A 27,003-nucleotide genomic window follows, 5' to 3' on the forward strand; every position below is an offset into this window, starting at 1 on the left:
GAGCAGAAACTGAGCTCCAACTGTGCGCTGGGTACTTTATCTATATTGTTACAGCTAATTCTTATAACATCCCCATGCTACAGAAATTATCCCCATTTTACAAAGGAACTCACAGACCAGAAAGACAATAGAACTTGCCTATAGTCATAAAGTAAGGACATGGTGGAACCCAGATACCGAGTTCAGACACTCCTGATCATGTTTGCTGAATGAAAGCAGCGTATGTTTATGTGCGCTGCTGCTGCTGCTAAGTCGCGTCAGTTGCTGGCAGCCCCCAAATGCCTCTGTCCGATCAAATCACGGAATAGAGGACCTGGGATCTGTTGGGTATTTACCAAATGGTTACTGAGCAAAGGATGGACGGTGTTGGCTAAGAAAACAGGCAGGTGTGTTGACATGAAGTGTGAGGAGGATTAAATGAGATAATGCATTGGAAGAACTTTGTGACTGGCTCATTATCAGAGTTCAAATTCCAGCTGTCCAATAACTCACTGGGCAAGCCACTGGAAACACAGGTAAAGTTAAACACAAACAAAAAACTCTTCCTTTTCAAAAACAACAGAATACGCTTCCTTTTCACATTATGGCAGTATTTTAAACAATACATTGCCAGAGCAGGGATGTTCTGACGATAAATTCTGTGTTCATTTCACTCAATGGAGAGGTTTCTATGCTCTGCACAATGTACAGAGCATCATCAGCACACAAGAGTCAACTGGTCAAAATAAATGCACACACATTCTTAACCTTCATTTGGCTCAAAGAATGGTGAAATAGAACTCCTTAAATCCAAGGGTATTATAACCCCTTTGTTGCACCAGGACTGTCAGAATCAGGCGGTAGCAGTTTACTCCTTGGAAAAATGAAGAGGATTTTTAAAGAAAGGATATCCCAGGAGAGAGAAGCATGTTTACAGCAAAGACGCGTGTTTCCCACCATTACCTGAAGAACCTGGAGCCAACAGGAACTGCCACCCGAACTTACTGCTGGAAAACTCTTTGTGGGGATTTGGCAATTCGGTTAAACAATTAAAACAAACAAAACCCAACACAAAAAAGCCTAAGAGGAACCACCTCTAAGAAAGAATTAAATTTTATTTCTGCTTCAACAATAAGTACATCTGAGTTATTTTCCAAGTCTTACCTCCTGATAATGTCCTTAAAACCGGAATCTTACAGCATCTTTAGTTATGGTCTTGGAAATCATATGTTTAGCTTTAAAACCATGGTTTTAAGGCTCAAATCTTATAGCAATGGTGCTCAGGCACCTCATAATTAGTTTCATTAGTCACAGAATAGTGCCTACTGGCTACAGAGGCCCCAGTTTTTATGCTCGTGAAACAGAGGCTTTTCACTCACCTAGAAGCTAGGTTTTGATCATTTTGCCTTCCAAGGCATCAAACATGTCTTCTAAGGCCTTCTCCACACACTGGAGAAACTCACGGGCATTGCGGCTTTGGTAGGCAGAGACGTTGCAGCCTATCCAGTTGTCCTGAACGGCGTACCCAATGCCAAAACCATCAGGGACCACGGGGGCAAAGCAGCCGATGTTCACTGCTGGGCTGCTCAGTGTGCTGGTGGACAGGATGTTGTGGTTTATCTGCCTATATGCAGGGTCCAGGAACAGCTCGGGCATGCTGATCCCTCTGGCTGCTGCCAGGTACCGCAGAGCAAACAAGTGTCGATCAAAGCCCTGGCCTGTCAGAGACAAAATGGAAAATCAGACTCAGAACTGAAAGGGACCTCACTTAGTAACACCTCCCACCCAAGGTAGGAATATTCTTCACAGCATCCTCGAGAGGGGAAGAAGGGTTTGTTGACCTCTGCATTCACACCTCCACCTTGCTAAATTCTGGAGCAGTGCATTCTAGAATATTCCTTTTAAAAAAGCAGTGAACAGCTGAGCTAAAAATCAGCCTAAGATACACCTAATTTTTAAAATTCTGAGATTGAATCAGTTTAAACAGTCACGAAAAGTATGTGGAGAGCACACCATGGATTCAAAAACTAAGGGAAAACCAAAAGCCCAAATCAAGTACAAAGGACAAGATGGAGTCAGTGGAACAAAATGGAAAGGGTATTTGACCAGGTTCTAATCTCAGCTTTCCTGCTAATTTGCTGTGTGATCCTGGGCCAGTGGTCTCAGCTTCCGACCTATAAAATAGAGAAGGCTGAGACCAGAATGATCTTGGAGGTCCCTTTTAGTTCCAGGACTTTGCCATATGAAAGGACTGGACTATGTGATCCCTCAGGTCCTTCCTAGGTCTTGAATTTCATCAGAAAGGAGCAAAATGATGCCACTTAGGTAGGGAAGAGCTTCTGAGATGGCCTATTTACACGCAGCCATCACACTACAACTGGGCTGAAGTAAGAGGGGCTGTGGGCTTAGAAATCCTGCATTGTCAAAAATGAGGCTGAAGACCAATAAATAATAGGAAGAGAGTATGTGACACAGCTGAAAATGACCTTAAATGAGGATGATGCATTTAAGTCAGATGCATCGCCCCATTCCTGCTCAGAGGGAGAGAATGGTCTGTCCCTAGTGGCTAGTCTGGCTGTTCAGACTGCTAAGGAAAAAATAATAATCAGTTGGCAGATGGATTAAGCCTAGAGAAGGGTGGAAATCAGAATAGTACTGAGGCATACCCCAGAGCGGAGGGCAACAAGACCAAACGGCATGCTCCCCAACCCCGTCTCACCCATTGCTGCTTCTCTGGTCAGCTGGTTGTGGTATGTGGAGCACTTGGCCATCATCTGCTGAAGCTCTCCAGCGCTATACTTGGAAGGCTCCCTGACAAAGGCCTCGGAGCACGTCTTTGTGAAGAGGGAGGCCGGGCGGATGGTCTCGGTGCGGCCGTGCTTGAATGCTGCAGTGCTACAGGACTCATAGGTGGCCACCGTCTGCCCGTACTGCCGCAGGAAGGCCATCTGGAAGGCCAGCTGAGCCATCGAGTCAGGGCTCAGCTTCTGCTTCTTCAGGAATTCTCTGCCTCCTCTCTGAAACCGGATGTAGTCGATGGTGAGGCTTTTCACGGTGGCATCAAATTTTTCCTTAGCAGCGCTAATGCCAGTCTTTAAAGCATCGCTCAGCTTGAAGTTGAGTTTTTGTACGGCCACAGAAGAGTCAGTGCTGGCCGGCTGGCTCTGGGGAGTGATGGCAGGGGCCTGAGTGCTATCTTTAAACACTTCATTAAAAAACCTGAGCACTGCAACACCATCGCCCCAGGCATGCTCAAAGTGGATGGCAGCAGTGCCATCCTTGGCTATAATGAGGTTAAAGGATTTGTCAAACCAGCGGTTTGTGCCGTCACCATGCAGCATGCTGTGGGACAGGTGGACAAAGTCCCTAATGGGGAAGTCATCTAGGCAGAGACAGAACACAGCCGAGTCCACTTTCCCCAGGGTCGCCTCGTTGCCACCACTCACCAGCTTCTGTCTGAGCTCTGCCCAGATGTCCCGGTTCTCACTAGTCAGATACGAAAGCGGAAACTCGGGGGCCGGGCTATTGTCTGACAGAATGTACTTCAGATGAGCCTGGATTTCAGAGGCACTCACAATGTTCCCATCTTGATCCAGGACATCAAAGATGTAGAAGTGTCCTTTTCTTAGGACCAGGAGGTGTCTGGCCTTGTCATCGGTGAAGAGTTCATCTCGATGGGGTCTGGGTAAACGAGTTGAATTGAAAAGCCGATAATACTGGGACATGTCCAGGGGATATGCATTGACCAAGTAGGCGCCATACCAAGACAGGAAGGAAGGCACAAAGCGTATGAATCTCTTGAAGGTATCGGTATCACTTTTGGCAGGGTTCAAATGGAACACTTCTGGCTCCAGAAGGTCAGCCCGAAGTGTCTTCAGAAACCGGATGGCAGAGACAGTCATGTTGGTGGCCCGGGTGAGCTGGTCATTATACTCGGACTTTGGATCAGGGTTGAATGAGATAAACGGATTAAAGTTCAGGACAACAGGATCTCGAGCAGTTAAATACATATCAAACCAGGGGCCTAAAAAATAAAAGTGAACAATAAAGAGTTCCTAAAGACAGAATGTGAGAAAGAAAAAAAAAAAAAATCAAGCATATTCAGAAGAAATGACGATCACTTTCAGAGGGTGGAATTTTCTGATTTTTTTTTTTTTTTGCTTTGTAATAATTCAAAAACATTAAATGGGAACATATAATATGTCGTCTTTTGCATCTGACTTCTATCACTTATGGGCTTCCCAGTGGCTCTAGTGGTAAAGAACCCACCTGCCAATGTAGGAGACACAAGAGATGCAGGTTCGATCCCTGGGTCAGGAAGATCCACTGCAGTACAAAAAAAACAACCCACTCTAGTATTCTTGCCTGGAAAATTTCTTGAACAGAGGAGCCTGGCGGGCTACAGTCCATGTGGCTGCAAAGAGTCAGCACGACTAAGCAATTGAACACACACTCTATCACTTATAATAATGTATTGGAAATTCATCCACACTGTGGCATGTATCAGTTCTTCATTTCTTTTTATTGGTAAGTAATGTTCCAGTAATATACTGTATCTTGTTTATCCATTCACCTGTACATGGACATTTGTTTCCACTTGTTGCTTATTATAATGCTAGTGCTTTCTTTGTGTGAGGACATTATGTTCTCAGTTTTCTTGGAAGATATAGCTAGGATAGGGATTGCTGGGTCATATGGGAAGTCTACTCTAACCCTTTGCTTTTTGACTGAGAATGAAGTATCGTTGATTTACAGTGCTGTGTCAGTTCAGGTGTAGAGCAAAGTGATTCAGTTACACATATACCTAGTCTTTTTCAGACACTTACCCATTTTAGATTATTACAAGATACTGAATATAGTTCCTTGTGCTATACAGTAGGTCCTTGCTGTTTGTCTATCTTAGATATATTGGTATCTGCTAATCCCAAACTCCTAATTTATCCCTCCCCCACCACCTTTCCCCTTTTGGCAATCTTAAGTTTATTTTCATGTCTGTGAGTCTGTCTCAAACACGTTTTAGAAATAAGCTCATCGGTATATTTTAGATTCCACATGTGGTACCATATGATGGTTATCTTTCTCTGACTTACTTCAGTATATGTGCTAATCTCTACGTCCATCCATGTTGCTGCAAATGGCATTATTTCATTTTTTGATAGCTGAGGAATATTCCATTGTGTGTCTGTGTGTGTGTATATATATACACCCCCCACATCTTCTTTACCCATTCACCTATGATGGACATTTATGCCGCTTTCGTGTCTTGGCTACTGTAAATAGTGCAGTTATGAACACTGGGGAGCATGTACCTTTATGAAGTAGAGTTTTTCTCCGGATATATGCCCATATATATGCATATATGCTGGATCATATACCGTTCCCCATAGTGGCTGCACCAATTTACATTCCTACCAATAGTGTAGGAGGGCTCCCTTTTCTCCACACCCTCTTTGGCATTTATTATTTGTAGATCTTTCTAATGATAACTATTTTGATTGGCGTGAGGCAATACCCCATATTTTTTTTCTCAAATAATTAGCGATATTGAGCATCTCTTCATGTGCGCATTGGCTATCTCTATATGTCTTCTTTGGTGAGATGTTTATTTAGGTCTTCTTCCCATTTTTTTGATTGGGCTGTTTGTTTTTTTATATTGAACTGTAGGAGCTGTTTGTACATTTTGGAGACTAATCTCTGTTGGTTACATCATTTGCAAATATTTTCTCTCATTTCACAGGTTGTCTTTTTGTTTTGTTTATGGTTTCCTTTGCTTTGCTTCTAAAGCTTTTTAAGTTTAATTAGGTCCCATTCACTTATTTTTGCCTTTATTTCCATTACTCTAGGAGACAGACCTAAAAAAAAACTTTGCTATGGTTCATGTCAAAGAGTATTCTCCTTATGTTTTTCTCTAGTAGCTTTATTGTAACTGATCTTATACTTAGGTCTTTAATCATTTTGAGTTATTTTTGTATATGGTATTAGAGAATGTTCTAACTTCGTTGTTTTACATGTAGTTGTCCCGTTTTCCCAGCACTACTTATTAAAGAGACTGTCTTGTCTCCACTGTATATTCTTGCCTATTTTGTGATAGATTAATTGACCATAGGTGGTGGATTTATTTCTGGGCTCTCTATTCTGTTCCACTGATACATATGTCTGTTTTTGTGCCAATACCATCAATCATGTGCACACCCTTTGTTCAGCCTGGCCATACTCCAAGCCCTTTGGGCTGTCTCCCCACAGCCAAACCACGTCCTACCCCCGTGTCTGCCCTCTGAAACCTAAGTTTCAGCACTCAGTTGCTGCACACACCAGCAGGCAGGTGTCTTGGGCTCAGAAGTGAGACAATATGGCCTGGACCATCTGTGGGTCTCTCTCCTCTGCAGGGTGGCAAACCAGCTCCTACACTCTCCTCTCCAGCCTCTGAAGCTCCCTATCTGTCCTGGTGGATCTCATACTCAGTGAAGGAGGTTGACAGGTGAGGGAAGAGGTCATCTTTCACAGCTCCCTCCCAGGAGCGCAGGTCCTGTCCCACTTACTCCTCTCCCTTTTCCCTTCATCCTACCCAGTTAAGTGGGGACCTTCCTTGCAGCTTTGGTTGTATGGGATCTTCTGCAAGCTTTCAGTCCACATGTAGAAATATTTCTGACATATCAGTGGGAGGAGGTGAATTCCATGCCCTTCTACTCCACCATCTTGAACCAGAACTCTATGTTTAATCTTTTGAGGAATTGCCCAGGTGTCTTCCAAAGTGGCTGCACCATTACCACCAGCAGTGTACAAGGGTTTCAATTTCTCCACATCCTCAGCAACATTTGTTACCACTCAGTTCAGTTCAGTTGCACAATTATTTCTGACTCTTCCCGACCCACTGGACTGCAGCATGCCAGGTTTCCCTGTCCATCACCAACTTCTGGAGCTTTCTCAACTCATGTCCATTGAGTCAGTGATGCCATCCAACCATCTTGTGCTCTGTCCTCCCCTTCTCCTCCTGCTTTCAATCTTTCCCAACATCAGGGTCTTTTCCAATGAGTCAGCTCTTCACATCAGATAGCCAAAGTATTGGAGTTTCAGCTTCACCATCAGTCTTTCTAATGAATATTCAGGACTGATTTCCTTTAGGATGGACTGGTTGGATCTTCTTGCAGTGCAGGGGCCTCTCAAGAGTCTTCTCCAGCACCACAGTTGAAAAGCATCAATTCTTCAGTGCTCAGCCTTCTTTATGGTCCAACTCTCACATCCATACATGACTACTTGGAAAACCATAGCTTTGAGACAAACTTTTGTTGGTAAAGTAATGTCTCTGCTTTTTAATATGCTGTCAAGCTTTTCCTCCAAGGAGTAAGCATATTTTAACTTCATGGCTGCAGTCACCATCTGCAGTAATTTTGGAGCCCAAGAAAATAAAGTCTTTCACTGTTTCCACTGTTTTTCCATCTATGTGCCATGAAGGGATGGGACCAGATGCCATGATCTTCATTTTTTGAATATTGAGTTTTAAGCCAGCTTTTTCACTCTCCTCTTTCACTTTCATCAAGAGGCTCTTTAGTTCTTCTTCACTTTCTGCCATAAGGGTAGTGCCATCTGCATATCTCAGGTTATTGATATTTCTCCTGGCAATCTTGATTCCAGCTTGTGTTTCTTCCAGCCCAGCATTTCTCATGATGTACTCTGCATATAAGTTAAATAAGCAGGGTGACAATATACCACCTTGACGTACTCCTTTTCCTATTTGGAACCAGTCTGTTGTTCCATGTCCAGTTCTAACTGTTGCTTCTTGACCTGCATACAGATTTCTCAGGAGGCACGTCAGGTGGTCTGGTATTCCAATCTCTTTCAGAACTCTCCACAGTTTGTTGTGATCCACACAACAATTTATTCAGTGTAGTCAATAAAACAGAAGTAGATGTTTTTCTGAAACTCTCTTGCTTTTTTGATGATCCAATGGATAATGGCAATTTGATCTCTGGTTCCTCTGCCTTTTCTAAATCCAGCTTGGACATCTGGAAGTTCTTGGTTCACGTACTGTTGAAGCCTGGCTTGGAGAATCTTGAGCATTACTTTGCTAGCGTGTGAGATGAATGCAATTGTGCAGTAATTTGCATGTTCTTTGGCATTGACCTTCTTTAGGATTGGAATGAAAACTGACCTTTTCCAGTCCTGTGGCCACTGATAAGTTTTCCAAATTTGCTGCCATTCTGAGTGCAGCACTTTTGCAGCATTATCTTTTAGGATTTGAAACAGCTCAACTGGAATTCCATCACCTCCACTAGCTATGTTCGTAGTGATGTTTCCTCAGTCCCATTTGATTTCATATTCCAGGATGTCTGGCTCTAGGTGAGTGACCACACCACCGTGGTTATCTGGGTCATGAAGATCTTTTTTGTACACTTCTTCTGTGTATTCTTGCCACCTCTTCTTAATATCTTCTGCTTCTGTTATGTCCATACTGTTTCTGTCCTTTTTTGTGCCCATCTTTGCATGAGGTATCCCCTTGGTATTTCTAATTTTTTTGAAGAGATCTCCAGGCTTTCCCATTCTATTGTTTTCCTCTATTTCTTTGCATTGATTGCTGAGGAAGGCTTTCTTATCTCTCCTTGCTATTCTTTGGAACTCTCCATTCAGATAATATATCTTTCCCTTTTTTCCTCTGCCTTTCACTTCTCTTCTTTTCTCAGCTATTTGTAAGGCCTCCTCAGACAACCATTTTGCCTTTTTGCATTTCTTTTTCTTGGGGATGGTCTTGATCACTGCCTCCCGTACAATGTCACAAACCTCCATCCATAGTTCTTCTGGCACTCTGTGTATCAGATCTAATACCTTAAACCTATTTGTCACTTCCACTGTATAATCATAAGGGATTTGATTTAGGTCATATCTGAATGGTCTAGTGGTTTTCCCTACTTTCTTCAATTCAAGTCCAAATTTGGCAATAAGGAGTTCATGATCTGAGCCATAGGCAGCTTTTGACCTTGTTTTTGCTGACTGTATAGAGCTTCTCCATCTTTGGCTGCAAAGAATATAATTAGTCTGATTTCAGTATTGACCATGTGGTGATGTCCATGTGTAGAGTCATCTCTAGTGTTGTTGTTAACATGACTATCAGTCTTATTTGATTGGAGCCATTCTAGTGGATAACCATCACTGTGGTTTTGACTTACATTTCTCTAATATTTATTAATTGCTTTTTCCTCTTCATTCTGTTTTCCTCCTTAACACTTACAGAAATAAAAAACAGTAATTCCTCACTTGCATTCAGACTAAAACAGAACAGTTTTTAATCCCCACCCCTCCTGTGCTTCACCTCCTTTCAGGGACAATATCCATACTTGACTGTCTCCCTAAAATGACAGAAAAGTTTTCACCATCATTCTGTGTACTATGTACACTACTCCCTCTTTTAGGAAATACTTGAAAGGCAATTAGAAATAACTCAGTGCATATGAGCCACTCAAACTAGCCCTCTGTATTCCTGTGGATGCTTGTAAAAATTCCAGAAACAGTATCTTATTAGAAAACATGTTTTCAAGGGAAGTTCCTGGTTGGATTAGCAAGCATGGGTGAACTCTACAAATATGGGGTATCTTCAATGGGAAGAAGTAGTTTTTATACATAAAGCATTGGGGAAGGATTAATAGGCAAAAATTTATCTATTATTCATTTGTTGATCCATTAATTCCATTTCATTCCTTGAGAATCAGTGCCATGCCAGGCCCTCGGCCTGGGGATAGAGCATGGATTTCAATTCAGAAGAACTCTGGCGAAGGAGATAAACAGAATTAAAATAGAATGCAATTCATTAAAATGGGGGTAAGATACATTTGATGAAAGAAGACATGAATTTATGTTTCTGATCCCCTGAGTAAAAGAATTTTAAAAAGACATAAGCCAATAAGGCAAAGAGAATGAGAGAGAAGAAAAGAACAAATATTGGAAAGTATAAAATTATCTAGCAGAGTCAGAGAAAGCCAACCCTAAGCTGGCAGCAAAGAAAGCCAGGAAACAATATGACTTAAACAGCAGAACCCCCAGATGGCTCAGGATGTAGTAGCCTAGGTACACTGGTTGAAGGGCTGTTTAATTAGAACCCCACCCCCTAGATTCCCTCCCTATTCCAGTAGAAGATTTAAGTTTTATTCACTGGAGAAAGTAAAATTGGGAGATGTAAGTCATAGATGAGAACTCAAGTCTTCTTTCCTTAATCTCACTCCTGCAACAGCAGCAACCAGGAATATACCTTTTGGCAGTTAACTGGAAAAGCCTTCCCTAAGAAGTCTAAATAACCCAAAGACACCAACATTAGGGGCGCCCCAAGGAAGTGGTTTAGCCGATGACATTACAGTGAAGCTGTGACTGACAAGCCCACTCTCATTTATAGAAATTCCCATAACTTTTAATATCTCATTCAGGTTTAAGACAACAGAGAAGGATTACGAAAGATCTGAAGAAAGAAAAGAGGGTAAAACAAACAGGAAAAAAAGCAAAAAGACCATTAAAGATGAGAAATTAAAAAAAAATTCCCAGATAAATTATTAGGCACATAGAAAGCAAAACAGAAGAAGGTATAATTATTAATTATAGAGAAAACAAAGTTAGTATGGAAAAGGCAAAACAATTCCAGTGTGCTACACAACTCAGCTGACAAACAGCGTTTGCATGATTATAACAGTATAAACGCCAGGTAGCTTCCCTAGTGGCACAGTCGGTAAAGAAGCTGCCTGCATTGCAGGAGACCTGCATTCGATCCCTGGGTTGGGAAGATCCCCTGAAGAAGGGGATAGCCACTCCAGTATCCTTGTCTGAAGAATCCCACGATAGAGGAGCCTGGTGGGCTACAGTCCATGGGATCACAAAGAGTTGGACACGACTGAGCGACTAAGCACAGCATAGCATACTGTGACAATAAGGGGATGGAAATGTGGTGAGGATACAAGAGACCGACAAATCCTACTCTTTTATAGTGAGACATCTATAGATAATGCCTAAAACTAAAAAAGATGCACTGATATGAGTAAGTAATTTAGAGAATGGGGCAAAATGAGAAGTGAGAAATTAAGTCAAGGTCAGGAAACTGTGGCTTCTCATAACAAGCATGAGAAAACTATTTGATTCTTTAAATGATATGCATGTATAACCTTACTACAAACATAAACTGAGTTAAAAGAAGTGCAGTGGGAACAGAAGTGGAAGCAACCAACTCTGAAAGGGAAGGGCTGAAAGGTTTTATAGAAAAATCATCCTACCCAGATCTGGTCTTTTCTGCTTTTTTCAAATTGAGATGTAACTGACATATAACATTATATTAGCTTCAAGTGTACAACATAATGATTCGATATTTGTATATATGTAAAATGCTCAGCACATCCATCACCATACACACTTATAAAAATTTTTTCCTTATTAGAAGTTTTAATATCCATACTCACAGCAACTTTCAAATACATAATACAGTACCAACTACAGTCACCCAGGTGTATATTGCATCCCCAGGACTTACTTATGTTATAACTGAAAGTCTGTACCTTTTGATCCTCTTCTCCATTTTGCAGCCCCTACTCGCAGCCTCTGACAACCATCTTAACGGGGTCCAAAGGAAGAATTTGCCAGGCAAAAAAAGGTGGTGGGAACAACATGGATTAAGGCCCAGAAGAATGAAAAGACTAAGGGGTCGAGGGAAGAAGCTACTCAGTTTTGCTGAAGCATGGGTGTGTCAGGGAGGATGGTGAAATGAGGCTGGAGCGGGCAGCTGGGCCAGACAACGAAGGACCTAGAATGATACATACAGGACACAGGACTAAATCCTGCATCCTTTTCAGACAGAACCAATGATGAGGTTCTGTCCTGATCCTATCTACAGAGCAGGTAAGCCACTGCTCTTGACGACAGACTCCAGACAACACCTCAGTGGAGGAAGAACTCACTCAGCCTTAATGTTCACCTCAGGAAGACAGGATGAGACAACACTTCACAAACGTTTTTGGTCTCACCAAAAATACCTGTGAGACCAAAACAGGAGAGAAGATGACCTGCTTTCCATCATGGAAGGCTCTGGAAATACCACATTCACAGCCCTGCCTACCCACCTGAAATGTAGCTTGTATGTTTATTCTGCTTGTCCTGAGTGACCAGCTGCTCATGCAGTTCTTTTCCAATTCCAGTTTCAAAACTCTTACACAACTGTTCTGTTTTCCTGAAATGTTCAAGAAAAGACATAATCAAACCATGACAGGGAATAGGTGGTTTTTAGATTCATGGCCACAAATGCATCGGAGAACTTTGGGTTCCCTAGCATATCCCTAGAATCTGGGACTGACACCAGAAAGTATCTCTGGTCAGAAGAGGAGAATCAATCTAAGCAGATAAATCTAAGATATTTTCTTAAAATGACAGATCAGGAAGGTGAATTCACATCTCATAAAACAATGTGTAATCTAGGAGGCAGCTTGACATGGAGAAAATGACTCCAAAAGCTTTGGAGTCAAGAAGAGTTAAGTTTGAATTCTAGCTCTGTAACTTTCAAATTGTATGACCTTGGACAAGTTATTCCATCTTTCTCAGTCTCAGTTTCTTTATATGTTAACCCAGAAATACACCACTTTACATGATTTTTAAAATATTTATAAAGCTAAGGATTTACGATAGTTTGAAAAAGAATACTTAATAATGGGTAGCTATTAAATCATTACTATGTCAAGAGAAGCTTCAAGTGACTAATATGGAATATTTAAAAGCAGTGGATTAGCTTCCCTGGTGGCTCAGTGATAAAAGAATCTGCCTGCCAATGCAGAAGATGTGGGTTCAATTCCTGGGTAGGGAAGATCCCCTGGAGAAGGAAATGGCAACCCACTTCAGTATTCCTGCCTGGAAAATCCCATGGACAGAGGATCCTGGCAGGCTACAGTCCATGGGGTCACAAAAGTGACGGACATGACAATGACTGCTGCTGCTGCTGCTAAGTTGCTTCAGTTGTGTCCGACTCTGTGGGACCCCATAGACGGCAGCCCACCAGGCTCCCCTGTCCCTGGGATTCTCCAGGTAAGAACACTGGAGTGGGTTGCCATTTCTTTCTCCAATGCACGAAAGTGAAAAGTGAAAGTGAAGTCGCTCAGTCAAGCCGGACTCTTAGTGACCCCATGGACTGCAGCCCACCAGGCTCCTCCATCCACGGGATTTTCCAGGCAAGAGTACTGGAGTGGGGTGCCATGACTAAACAACAACAAAAAGACAGTGGACAGTTCATCTGTTTTTTGCCATCACTGGCCAGTGAAGGACTCTATGTGATTCTAATGACAAGGCCAGTGTTCTGCACAACAAATTCCCATTGTGGAAAAAGAGTACTACACCAGGATACAATAGCCTGATGGAATCCATTTTTTTTACAATATCCAATATTATTTTCCACTTCCAGGCTGAATTAGTTTCCCACGACTGCCAAGACGAAGTGCCACAGAGCAGCTGGCTTAAGACAACAGAAATGTATTCTCTCATAGTTTTGGGGGCTACAAGTACACAATCAAGGTGCTGACAAGACCATACTCTCTCTGAAGACTCTCGGGGAGAATCCGTCCCAGGCCTTTCTCTTCGCTTGTGGTGTATCAGGTATCCTTGGCATTCCTCAGCCTGTTACTACACTCCAACCTCCTCTGTCTTTACATGGCTGTCTCTTTATCCCTTCTAAGGACTGGAATAAGGACTAAACCTTCTCTATTAATAGTATGACCTCATCACAATGGACATGAGTTTGAGCAAGCTCTGGGAATTGGTGATGGACAGGGAAGCCTGGCATGCTGCAGTCCACGGGGTCACAAAGAATCAGACACGACTGAGTGACTGAACTGAACTGCTTTTAACTAATTACACATACAACTACCCTCTTTCCGATAAGGTTGCATACTGAGGTTTTTGAGAAGGGAGTGGATTTAGGGGACATACTATCTAACCCAGTACATAAGCTCACCAAGCAAACTTCTGGTCTGCCACATGCTCTCCTCAATGAAGCTCCCTGCCAAGAGCACATGCCCTCTGCAAATGACCAGTGTCAGCTAGCTGACGAGGTAAAATCTGCCAGGGCAGTCAAATTTGGCATTCTAGTGTCTAAACCATTGTTTATTCAGTCAAGTTAAAGAGTCTCACCTTAGGGCTTGGTCACCCCTTCATGAGTGAAAATCTATTTCCTGAACTTGCAAATGTAAAGACTGGGTCTCAGGTGCCTGAGGACCCAGTCAAATCATAGACACTCCCCGAAGATTGGTCCACCACCACTTGTCAGCTTCTCCTGAACCACCCCACCATGGTCATTTGGGTTTCTCAGCATTTACCTGAACTGGCTGTCATCCAACAGAGGCTTCTGTGCACTGAGGTATCTTCTAATGGTGTCTTCAAGTTTGGGAATAGGCAGCCTGGGGAGAAAACAAGGTCAGTGTAATGGTGACAAGATGTGGAAGAGGTTAGTTAGCTTGCCAATCCAAACTCATAAATAATTACTGGATAATTAAATTCTTTCCAAAAAAAAAAAAAACACACACACAAAAAACAACACAAGAGGAAGCCTAAGCCACTGACAAATGAGAATAGATGAATTTAAGTATCAACAGTACTCCTTTTATTTTCTAGGTAGAAGAATAACCTTTTAATGTATTTTCATGAGCTAAATTAGTAAATATACTAACAAATTAAAAATGGGGAAGCAGAAGCAGCCAAAATATTCCTGATTCCTGTCACAATTATAATACTTGTGTTAACCCTGCACTGGCATGGATTTTAATTCTACTTAATTTGAACAACAGTCTTTTTCTTTCTTAAGATGAAAAAAAGTTCTATTTTTAAATTTATTGGTGTATTTTTGACAGAGAATCATACAAAAGAGAAACACAGGTCTATCCATCGCCAGCCAACCAAGGGATGGACTCTCAAGTCACGCCCAGCTCACCAGGAGTCCTGTGAGGAATGCATATTCTTGGGTATTATGCTTAGTGAAATATGTCAGAAAGAGAAAGACAGATACTGTATGGTATCATTTATATGTGAAATTTAAAAATAAAGCTGGTGAATATAACAAGAAACACAGATACAGAAAACAAACTAAGTGGTGACTAGTGGGGAGAAGGAAGCAGTGAAGGGCAAAACAGGGGTAGGGGGTTAAGAGGTACAAACCACTCGGTACAAAATAAGCCACAGGGATGTATCTGTAGCACATCGAGGATAGCCACCATTTTATATTAACTGTAAATGGAGTACAATCTTTAAAAATTATCAGTCACTATGTTGTACACCTGAAACTTACATAATACTGTAAATCTACTATATCTCAATTTTTAAAGTGTCAATTTTATGGCATGTGAATTATATCTCAATAAACTGAAGTGAAGTTGCTCAGTCGTGTCTAACTCTTTGCAACCCCAGGGACTGTATGTAGCCTACCAGGTCCCACCATCCATGGGATTTTCCAGGCAAAAATACTGGAGTGGGTTGCCATTTCCCTCTCCAATATCTCAATAAAGCTGTTAGAAATGTTTCTAAACAAGTTATGTTCGTCTCTGGTCATCAATTTTTTCCTCAGTAAGATGAAGGAACTGAAAGAGACTGTTTCTAAAGCTCCTTTACAATTCTGTGACCACAACCACAGGAATCCGGTTGATTCCTCCTGCGGCAAGGCAGCAGAACTGCACGATGGTGAAAGGGCAGACTCTGGCATCACCATTTACAGCTGTGTGACTCTGGGCATACTGCTGCTCTGCACATAACTTTCCCCGTACATAAAGTGGAGATGATACTAATACGTACTTTTCAGTGTTGTGTGCAAATTCAATGAGGCGACACATGTCACAGACTCAGAACAGTGCCTGGTACACAGTAAGCACTCGATTGTTGTTGTTCAGTCGCTCAGTTGTGTCCCACTCTTTGCGACCCCATGGACCACAGCACGCCAGGCTTCCCTGTCCTTCACCATCTCCCGCAGCTTGCTCAAACTCATGTCCATTGAGTCAGTGATGCCATCAACCATCTTGTCCTCTGTCATCCCCTTCTCCTCCTGCCTTCAATCTTTCCCAGCATCGGGGTCTTTTCTAATGAGTCGGCTCTTCCCATCAGGTGGCCAAAGTATTGGAACTTCAGCCTCAGCATCTGTCCCTCCAATGAATATTCAAGATTGATTCCCTTTAGGATTGACTGGTTTGATCTCCTTGCTGTGGAAGGGACTCTCAAGAGTCTTCTCCAGCACCACAGTTCAAAGTCATCAATTCTCTGGCGCTCAGCCTTTATGGTCCAACTCTCACATCCGTACATGACTACTAGAAAAACCACAGCTTTGACAATACAGACCTTTGTCGGCAAAGTAATGTCTCTGCTTTTTAATACACCGTCTAGGTTTGTCACTGCTTTTCTTCTGATAAATACGTTTTTTGTTTTTTTTTTTTACTTACTTGGTCGTCAAGTCCTATAGATTCCAACTCTGCTCATGTTCCTAGGGAACTAGCTCATCATCTCTGCCTCAGTGCCTGGAATGGGGTTTCACCATATTGGTGTTTTGCCTACCCCAAACTGTCACTTCTTTTAGTAAGAGCACCCTTTCTATTTAAGTCCCTGCAGTTCAGATAGAGCTGACTCCATGCCCAGCTCCCAGGGGTGGGCTTAAAGCTTACTGGTTCAGACTCAGTGAGACCTAGCAAGAATCTAAAGACTTAACTATAGGAGTTTGGGGTTTTTTTTTTTTAACTGTTAGGATGAGGAAGGGAATCTCTAACATCTGAGTTACTAAGAAATGAGTGCGAAAGCTATGCCTTAGGTGATGGCTGCCACTATGGCACCATGAGGAGAGAGCCTACTTGAGAATGGAGTCACACAAATGAAGAGTGGAATGGGAAGGCAAATCAGGTCTTGATGACATCATTTGGACCTCTTAACCCAACCTGGATTTTTCGGGTCTGTGGGTGCACACATTCCTTTTGGCTAAAACCAGTTTAATCGGGCTTCCTATAACTTGCTACCACACTGCCCTTACTGTGGCCTTTTCAGTATGTTCCTCAAGGAACACCAAAAGTGGTTTCAAAGGCACAGCTGAAGTTCCTTGAGCTCCTTGAGGGGTTGTTCACCAGGTGCCTTGAAAAGAGCTATAGAGCTACAGCCTTGAGAGAGGCCTGGCAGGTTCATTTTAACCATGTGGGTTCTCTTTCCCCACCCTCTATCAAAGAACCCCATCCCCATCTAAACACCATTTGCTATAATAAGGATGGAAGAAAAGTTAGCACCAACCTGATTTATCTCCTGTCTAAGTGACTGATATCAATATCTAAGAAGCCTCCAAGCAGTAGGCATTTTATTATTCTCCCTGCAAGAACACAGGTATAAAGCCTTTTGTATTTTTACACAATCTATATTATTTACAGAATCTATATTATTTATATTATATATATAATATAAATAAGTATATTATATACATTTATTTATAGAATCTATATTATTTACAGAATCTATATTATTCTGGTAAATTCATTCTGGTTGTCAAGACAATTTGCGGAACATGCCTTCGGGGCTCAGAACATTACTGTTTCTATCTGTCATCCTCCATACCTTGGAAACTTGGGCCTCGCCTGCCTCCCATGTGAATTCTAGAGAACATGCCCATTTTGTCTTGAACATCAGCTATCATCTAAAGTGATTAGGGGTAAAAGAAATCACAAGATAATTGACAATGACTGTGGGTCAACTATAGGCCTAAAATAGTGGCCCATTACTATTTTTTTTAAGACACAGTGCCACTCCCCCAACCCAGCCAACACACAGACACACACACACACCAGCCCAACTCTAGTAACTCAGGACCCAAGTGATGAGTCTTTACTTTGAGCTGGGCCCCCCAACAGCTTCTCAAAATTTTTGAACACGTCATGCATTTTCAGACTTCTGTTTCTTAGCACATGCTATTCTATCCTTGCATCACTCCTCTCATGTGGTAATCTTCAAATTCCAACTCAAATAGCACCTCCTCTATGAAGCTTCCTTTCTCTGCCAGGCACTAAGTCACTCCCACCACCACACTCATACAATGCAATATGCAACAAATATTTAAGGTAGTTATAGCACTTGAGAATATCTACTGAGTACTTGCTATATGCCTGGCTTTGTGCTAAGTGTTTTATATCAGGGTATTTAACTTTAACAAACCTGAGAGGAAGGTAATATTAACACTCCATTTTTAGATTACATGATTTCCTCACAGCCATGAAGCTAGTAAGTAGAGCTGGATTAAAAATCAAATCTGACTCCTATCTCATGACCGTAACCACCATGAGATGCTGCTTCCCACTGATCCATTATTCTATAACTGTATCTGCTTACCTGTCGAATCTCCCCCACTATACAGTAACTCCTCACCATGACTGACTGGTCTCCAAATTCATGTCAATCAATGTTTATCAAGTTAATAATGTAAATGTGTAGATCAGGCTGATCCACCCTTTGTCTTCTCCAGACTTGCGGTTTTATGTTCTGAGATTAATTGTTCAGTGCATAAAACATAACCCTGAAAAAAAAAACACTTAACTGAATTGCACACCTAAAAATAGTTAAAAGGGTAAATTTTATGTTTTGTATATTTGACCACAAAAAAAAAGAACAAAGGAAAAAAACATAATAGCTGGAAACCAAGCAAATGATACTGCAAGGCTTCCTAGAAGAAAGCAAGTCCAAAGTCACTTGATTAAAAGGCAGGGATATGACAGAAAAAGGATGAGGGAAGAAGGGAGGCCCAGTTGGACCACCTAATACTAATATTAAGAGGCTAGTCCTTCTCTTGCCAACTAACAAGAGAAGATGCCAACTATTTTGGCATTTTACCTCACTCTACCCTCACAACAGCCCTATGAACTGTGCATTCTGATACTACTTTGCAGGTAAGAACTGGGCTCAAAAGAAGTGGACAGAACTGCCTGAAGTTATAGAGTGTCAGATCTGGAATCTAAATCTAAGTTCTACAGGACTTCAAGCCTGGGCTTTTCATTAAGTGTGACATCTAAATGAGTGTAAAGATACTACAATTTACCTTTCCAGAATCTCAGAGATAAGGAATCTCATCTAACTCTCAACATACAGGTGACGAAGTGGAGGCCTGAGGGAGTCATTGTTTACAGAATTATACAACAGGTGATGGGTGCTATTTGTAGCTCCAGGATATTTGTTCTGCAGAGTGAAAGAAATGATCTTCATATTCCTTGACTTTAATATTCTTCTCAGCTTTCCAATTCTACAGTGGAGAAAATCCCTCTGATCCTAAACCTGGGTGGGGCCCAGTTCAATTCAGTTCAGTCGCTCAGTCATGTCCGACTCTTTGCGACCCCATGAATCGCAGCACGCCAGGCCTCCCTGTCCATCACCAACTCCCGGAGTTCACTCAGACTCACGTCCATCGAGTCAGAGATGCCATCCAGCCATCTCATCCTCTGTCATCCCCTTCTCCTCCTGCCCTCAATCCCTCCCAGCATCAGAGTCTTTTCCAATGAGTCAACTCTTCACATGAGGTGGCCAAAGTACTGGAGTTTCAGCTTTAGCATCATTCCTTCCAAAGAAATCCCAGGGCTGATCTTCAGAATGGACTGGTTGGATCTCCCTGCAGTCCAAGGGACTCTCAAGAGTCTTCTCCAACACTACAGTTCAAAAGCATCAATTCTTCAGCGCTCAGCCTTCTTCACAGTCCAACTCTCACATCCATACATGACCACTGGAAAAACCATAGCCTTGACTAGATGGACCTTTGTTGGCAAAGTAATGTCTCTGCTTTTGAATATGCTATCTAGGTTGGTCATAACTTTCCTTCCAAGGAGTAAGCGTCTTTTAATTTCATGGCTACAGTCACCATCTGCAGTGATTTTGGAGCCCAGAAAAATAAAGTCTGACACCGTTTCCACTGTTTCCCCATCTATTTCCTATGAAGTAATGGGACCGGATGCCATGATCTTCGTTTTCTGAATGTTGAGCTTTAAGCCAACTTTTTCACTCTCCTCTTTTACTTTCATTAAGAGGCTTTTGAGTTCCTCTTCACTTTCTGCCATAAGGGTGGTGTCATGTGCATATCTGAGGTTACTGATATTTCTCCTGGCAATCTTGATTCCAGCTTGTATTTCTTCCAGTCCAGCATTTCTCATGATGTACTCTGCATACAAGTTAAATAAGCAGGGTGACAATATACAGCCTTGACGTACTCCTTTTCCTATTTGGAACCAGTCTGTTGTTCCATGCCCAGGCCTATCTAAAAGTTAAAGGCCAACTGCTGCTGGGCTTGGCTCTGTCATTCCTCACCTTTCCCCTACATACAGGCTCAGACTCTGTCATCCCTCACCTTTCCCCTACATACAGGCTCAGCTCAGACACAGGAGGTCAAGGCTTATCTCACAGGAACAGGGACTTTTTCTTTCTCCTCCCAGACCTCCTACCAAATTTAAACAGCAGAGTTGGGACTAGATAATCTCATTTTAGTCTGTTTTAGAAGTTTGCACACTGTAACTTCACAAGAATCACCTCAGATGATATTCCTGAGAAGGTGGGCTGGGAGTTAAGGGTTAAGGGGCTCCTGGTTGTAGAGAAAAAGAGCAACCTAGTAGTTCTGGGGGATGTCTGTGACAATCTTGGTTCTGTTTACAATGAGGGTTGGTCTCCAACCCCTGGACTGCGAGATCCCTGACGGGCAGCTTGGTAAGGAAGGAAGTAAAAAGGTTTTTGAAAGAAATTTGGAACTTTGCACTAGGAACTAACTGGTAAGCAAGTAAGCAAAGTTTGATTGTAGAGGGTGAAGAAGTTTGGGGAAATTGCTAATACTGGAGGAGACCTGGCAGCTTAATTTAAGGCTGGGAGTTCAAAGACTGGGAAAACTGGAAGCTGAATTAAAGAAAATACTGGGTGAGGGAAGGAGAGAGGAAGATATATTGGGGCTGTTTCATAGGGGAAGTAAATTCTGGAAGAAGTGTTAAGAGGGTGGGGGGAGTAGCTATGGTGAAGAGGCATAGAATTTGGGTGGGCTCTGGATCTAATACACTTCAGTATTCTTGCCTTGAGAACCCCATGAACAGTATGAAAAGGCGAAAAGATAGGACACTGAAAGATGAACTCCCCAGGTCGGTAGGTGCCCAATATGCTACTGGAGATCAGTGGAGAAATAACTCCAGAAAGAATGAAGAGATGGAGCCAAAGCAAAAACAATACCCAATTGTGGATGTGACTGGTGGTGGAAATAAAGCCCGATGCTGTAAAGAGCAACACTGCATAGGAACCATGAATCAAGGCAAATTGGAAGTGGTCTAACAGGAGATGGCAAGAGTGAACACTGACATTTTAGGCATCAGCTAACTAAAATGGACTGGAATGGGTGAATTTAACTCAGATGACCGTTATATCTACTACTGTGGGCAAGAATCCCTTAGAAGAAATGGAGTAACTATCATAGTCAACAAAAGAGTCCAAAATGCAGTACCTGGATGCAATCTCAAAATAGACAGAATGATCTCTGTTTGTTTCCAGGGCAAATCATTCAATATTACAGTAACCCAAGTCTATGCCCCAACCAGAAATGCTGAAGAAGCTGAAGTTGAACGGTTCTATGAAGACCTACGAGACCTTGTAGAACTAACACCCAAAAAAGATGTCCTTTTCATTATAGGGCACTGGAATGCAAAAGTAGGAAGTCAAGAGCTACCTGGAGTAACAGGCAAATTTGGCCTTGGAGTACAAAATGAAGCAGGGCAAAGGCTAATAGAGTTTTGCCAAAAGAATGCACTGGTCATAGCAAACACCCTCTTCCAACAACACAAGAGACGACTTTACACATGGACATCACCAGATGGTCAATACTGAAATCAGATTGATTATATTCTTTGCAGCCAAAGATGGAGAAGCTCTATATAGTCAGCAAAAACAAGGTCAAGAGCTGATTGTGGCTCAGATCATGAACTCATTATTGCCAAATTTGGACTTGAATTGAAGAAAGTAGGGAAAACCACTAGACCATTCAGGTATGACCTAAATCAAATCCCTTACGATTATACAGTGGAAGTGAGAAATAGATTCAAGGGATTAAATCTGATAGAGTGCCTGAACTATGGACAGAGGTTTGTGACATTGTACAGAATGCAGTGATCAAGACCATCCCCAAGAAAAAGAAAAGCAAAAAGGCAAAAAAATGGTTGTCTGAGGAGGCCTTACAAATAGCTGTGGAAAGAAGAGAAGCAAAAGGCAAAGGAGAAAAGGAAAGATATACCCATTTGAATGCAGAGTTCCAAAGAATAGCAAGGAGAGATAAGAAAGCCTTCCTCAGCAATCAGTGCAAAGAAATAGAGGAAAACAGTAGGATGGAAAGACAAGAGATCTTTTCAGGAAAATCATAGACACCAAGGCAACATTTCATGCAAAGATGGGCATAATAAAGGACAGAAATGGTATGGACCTAACAGAAACAGAAGATACTAAGAAGTGGCAAGAATACACAGAAGAAGTATACAAAAAAGATCTTCATGACCCAGATAACCACGATGGTGTGATCACTCACCTAGAACCAGACATCCTGGAATACGAAGACAAGTGGGCCTTAGGAAGCATCACTACGAACATAGCTAGTGGAGGTGATGGAATTCCAGTTGAGTTATTTCAAATCCTAAAAGATGATGCTGTGAAAGTGTTGCACTCAATATACCAGCAAATTTGGAAAACTCAGCAGTGGCCACAGGACTGGAAAAGGTCAGTTTTCATTCCAATCCCAAAGAAAGGCAATGCCAAAGAATGCTCAAACTACCACACAATTGCACTCATCTCACATGCTAGCAAAGTAATGCTCAAAATTCTCCAAGCCAGGCTTCAAGTACATGGACCGTGAACTTTCAGATGTTCAAGCTGGTTTTAGAAAAGGCATAGGAACCAGAGATCAAATTGCCAACATCCGCTGGATCATGGAAAAAGCAAGAGAGTTCCAGAAAAACATCTATTTCTGCTTTATTGACTATGCCAAAGCCTTTGACTATGTGGATCACAATAAACTGTGGAAAATTTTTCAAGAGATGGGAATACCAGACCACCTGACCTGTCTCTTGAGAAACCTATATGCAGGTCAGGAAACAACAGTTAGAACTGGACACGGAACAACAGACTGGTTCCAAATTGGGAAAGGAGTACATCAAAGCTGTATACTGTTACTCTGCTTATTTAACTTATATGCACAGTACATCATGAGAAATGCTGGACTGGATGAAGTACAAGCTGGAATCAAGATTGCCAGAAGAAATATCAATAACCTCAGATATGCAGATGATACCACCCTTATGGCAGAAAGTGAAGATTGAAGAGCCTCTTGATGAGGGTGAAAGAGGAGCATGAAAAAGTTGGCTTAAAACTCAACATTCAGAAAACTAAGATCATGGCATCTGGTCCCATTACTTCATGGCAAATAGATGGGGAAACAATGGAAACAGTGACAGACTTTATTTTGGGGGGCTCCAAAATCACTGCATATGGTGACTGTAGCCATGAAATTAAAAGATGCTTGCTCCTTGGAAGAAAAGTTATGACCAACCTAGAAAAAATTATGACCAGCATATTAAAAAGCAGAGACATTACTTTGCCGACAAAGGTCCATCTAGTCAAAGCTGTGGTTTTTCTCGTAGTCATGTATAGATGTGAGAGTTGGACGATAAAGAAAGCTGAGTGCCGAACAATTGATGCTTTTAAACTGTGGTGTGGAGAAGACTCTTGAGAGTCCCTTGGACTGCAAGGAGATCCAACCAGTCCATCCTAAAGGAAATCAGTCCTGAATATTTATTGGAAGGACTGATGCTAAAGCTGAAGCTCCAATACTTTGGCCACCTGATGCAAAGAACTAACTCATTGCAAAAGACCCTGATGCTGGGAAAGATTGAAGGTGGGAGGAGAAGGGGACGACAGAGGATGAAATGGTTTGGATGGCATCACTGAGTCAAAGGACATGAGTTTGAATAAGCTTTGGGAGCTGGTGATGGACAGGGAAGCCTGGTGTGCTGCAGTCCATGGGGTCGCAGAGTCGGAAAGGACTGAGCAACTGAACTGAACTGAACTGGATCTAATGTGAATAAAGTAAGATTTGAGGAGGAGTACTGAAGATGCTGTCTAGAATCCTGTGAGATTTGGCTGAAGTTGCAGGGAGTAGTGTGGATTAGGGAGGATATTTTAGGGGGAGGAAAGTGGGGGAGTGTTGAGGAAGGTTTGGTAGGGATGAAAGGGTTCCAGGTGAAGACTGGACTTAGAATGCTGAGGACTTGGAGGGTAAGGTAAATATCTGAGTCAGCTTGGGGGACTGACAGGTGCTAAAACAGAAGAGGACTGGAGACATGGGGAGTGGGGCTGAGGGTTCTGGCAGCAGCTGCGAAAAAGGTGGTGGTGGGAGAAGTTAAAGGAGAGTAACTATCAGTGTTATACTGGCCGATCCATATTCTGTGCAGGAATTCGGGCGACACCCTAGCTGGAAGTGTAAGAGTAATGGTGGACATACACAGGTTGTACATTTGTTCAGAGAGAAATGTGAGGGACGATTAGACATCTGATTGGAAGTTGAGTTTTTGGAGGAGTCTGAGAAGAGCTCAAGAGAGAAATTCTGAGAGAACTATGATGGTAGCGGTGTGGGATGGGGGCGGGGAGGGGGTGGATTCTGGAAGAGAACTTGAGCGTTCTTAAGCTCCAGTGCCACGGGATTTTCAGACTGGCGAATGCGGCAGCGTCCCAGGTGAAGCTTTGGGGGTGCAAGAGGGTTCGGTAGAAGAGACAAGAGTGACTGGAGAAAGTCTGGGGCCGAACCCTCGGCTGGTTGTGGGCGACAGGGACCTGGAAGCCGGGCTCACCTGGGCAGGCTGTCCTGGTAGTGCATAGTGGGCACGATGCTGCGCTGCAGGTACTGGCTGGGCTCGAAGCCGGTGCTCAAGGGCCGACATGGGGCTCCCGGGCCAACGGCAAGGCCCCGGGACCAAGAGCGCAGCAGCAGGCGGGCCACCATCGTCCCAGGAGGCGGCAGGAGCTAGAACGCGGAGAATTGGGAGTTCTGGTGTATGGAGATCAGGCCGCGGCACCCGGTGCCCCGCGACAATGGGTCAGATACTTCAGCACACTTTGTGCCCTTCCGCGGGGCCACTTCCGGCTTCCCGCCCCCGCCCACGGAAGGCACCGCCCACAGGCCCTACGAGGGTCCCGCCTACCGCAGGGTGGGCGGGGCCCCGGCCTCTTAGCTTGTTTTCCTGATCTCCAGGCGGTCAGAAAACCAGTTTGGAAGCCACGCCCTTCTGTTTTGGAAAAAGCGGAGAAGGCAATGGCACCCCACTCCAGTACCCTTGCCTGGAAAATCCCATAGACCGAGGAGCCTGGTGGGCTGCAGTCCATGGGGTCGCTAAGAGTCGGACACGACTGAGCGACTGAACTGAACTGAACTAAATAATGAGTGATATGAGCATCTTTTTAAGTGTTTCTTAGCCATCTGTCTTCTTTGGAAAAATGTCTGTTTAGGTCTTTTCCCCACTTTTTGATTGGGTTGTTTGTTTTTCTGGTATTGAGTTGTATGAGTTGCTTATTTATTTTGGAAATTTGGAAATTAATCCTTTGTCAGTTGTTTCATTTGCTATTATTTTCTCCCATTCTGAGGGTTGTCTTTTTACCTTGCTTATAGAGACACGCCATATTTTGCTGTGTAGGAGTCAGGAAAGTTCCTTTACTCAGAAAAATTCTGAAGAATAAATTGTATTGAAGTATTCCAGAGTTCTGCTCTGTTTTGAATTAATTATGAAAAAGCAGAACATGATGGCTAGGTTTAAATAATATTCAAAACCAAAGTTCTTAAAAAGAAACATTTTTTTATTGAGATATAACTGATATATAACACTAAGTTTCAGGTGGAAAACATAATGATTTGATATTTGTATGCACTGTGAAACAAATATCACAATAAGTCTAGTTACCATTAGTCACCATACATAGTCATAAATATCTTTTTTTCCCCTTGTAATGAAGACTTCTAATATTTTCTAAGGTTTACTCTCTAAGTAACTTTCAAATGTGCAATACAGTATTATTAACTATAGTCACCATGCAGGACATTACATCCCCATGACTTATTTGTATTATAACTGGAAAGTGAAAGTGAAAGTAAAGTTGCTCAGTCGAGCCGATTCTTTGCGATCCCATGGACAGCAGCCTGCACCAAGCTCCTCCATCTATGGGATTTCTAGGCAAGAGTACTGGAGTGAGTTGCTGTTTCCTTCTCCAGTTATAACTGGAAGGTTGTTCCTATTGATCCCCTTCACTCATTTTGCCCACCCTCCAACCCCCTGCCCTCTGGCAACAATTAGTCTGTTCTTTTTATCTATGATCTTGATTTTTTTTGTTTTCCTTTGTTTTTTAGATTCCACACATACATGAGACTATGTGGTATTTGTCTTTCTCTGTCTGACTTACTTCACTTAGCATAATACCTTCTAGGTCCATCCATGTTGTTACAAACAGCAAGATTTCTTTCTTTTTTATGGCTAAGTACTACTCCATATATATTTTTTATTTATCTATATCTTCTTTATCCATTCATCCATCTATGGACACTTAGGTTTGTTTCCATATCTTGGCTATTGTACTGCGATGGACATAGGGGTGCGTATACCTTTTCAAATAAATTAGTGTTTTCATTTTCTTTGGATTTATACAAGAAGTAGAATTGCTGGATCAAATGGTAGTCCTATTTTTAAAATTTTGAGAAATCTCCATATTGTTTCCCATAGTGGTTGCACCAATTTACATTCCCTTCCAACAGTGCATGAGAGTTCTTTCTTTTTCCCCACATGCTTTCTTGGGCTTGCTCTCTACAAGATGGCAGAGTAGAAGGACATGTGCTCATCTTCTCCTTCAAGAAAACTAAAACTACAACTTGTTGCTGAACAGAACAGCTTCTAGAACTAACCCACAAAAAAAGATGTCCTTTTCATTATAGGGGACGGGAATGCAAAAGAAGGAAATCAGGAGACACCTGGAGTAACAGGCAAG

General features: G+C 42.4%; 1 protein-coding gene across 2 annotated transcripts; it reads right to left on the reverse strand.

Moving 5' to 3' along the window:
* Nucleotides 1-1,074: 1,074 nt before the first annotated feature.
* Nucleotides 1,075-25,130, reverse strand: CPT2 (carnitine palmitoyltransferase 2). Of its 2 annotated transcripts, XM_027537215.1 has the most exons (6): nucleotides 24,825-24,912; nucleotides 18,316-18,499; nucleotides 14,298-14,378; nucleotides 12,063-12,169; nucleotides 2,699-4,003; nucleotides 1,075-1,697 (listed from the first exon to the last, which is right to left on the reverse strand). In XM_027537215.1, exons 5-6 carry the CDS (start codon nucleotides 3,987-3,989, stop codon nucleotides 1,366-1,368), a joined length of 1,623 nt encoding a protein of 540 aa, XP_027393016.1. In that variant the 5' UTR covers nucleotides 3,990-4,003; nucleotides 12,063-12,169; nucleotides 14,298-14,378; nucleotides 18,316-18,499; nucleotides 24,825-24,912; the 3' UTR covers nucleotides 1,075-1,365. The 2 variants fall into 2 exon arrangements, with proteins under 2 accessions (XP_027393016.1, XP_027393015.1); XM_027537214.1 differs by lacking the exon at nucleotides 18,316-18,499 and having other exon boundaries at nucleotides 24,825-25,130.
* Nucleotides 25,131-27,003: the final 1,873 nt, after the last annotated feature.

This window comes from Bos indicus x Bos taurus, chromosome 3 (assembly GCF_003369695.1).
Source record: "Bos indicus x Bos taurus breed Angus x Brahman F1 hybrid chromosome 3, Bos_hybrid_MaternalHap_v2.0, whole genome shotgun sequence".
NCBI classification, from domain to species: Eukaryota; Metazoa; Chordata; class Mammalia; order Artiodactyla; family Bovidae; genus Bos; species Bos indicus x Bos taurus.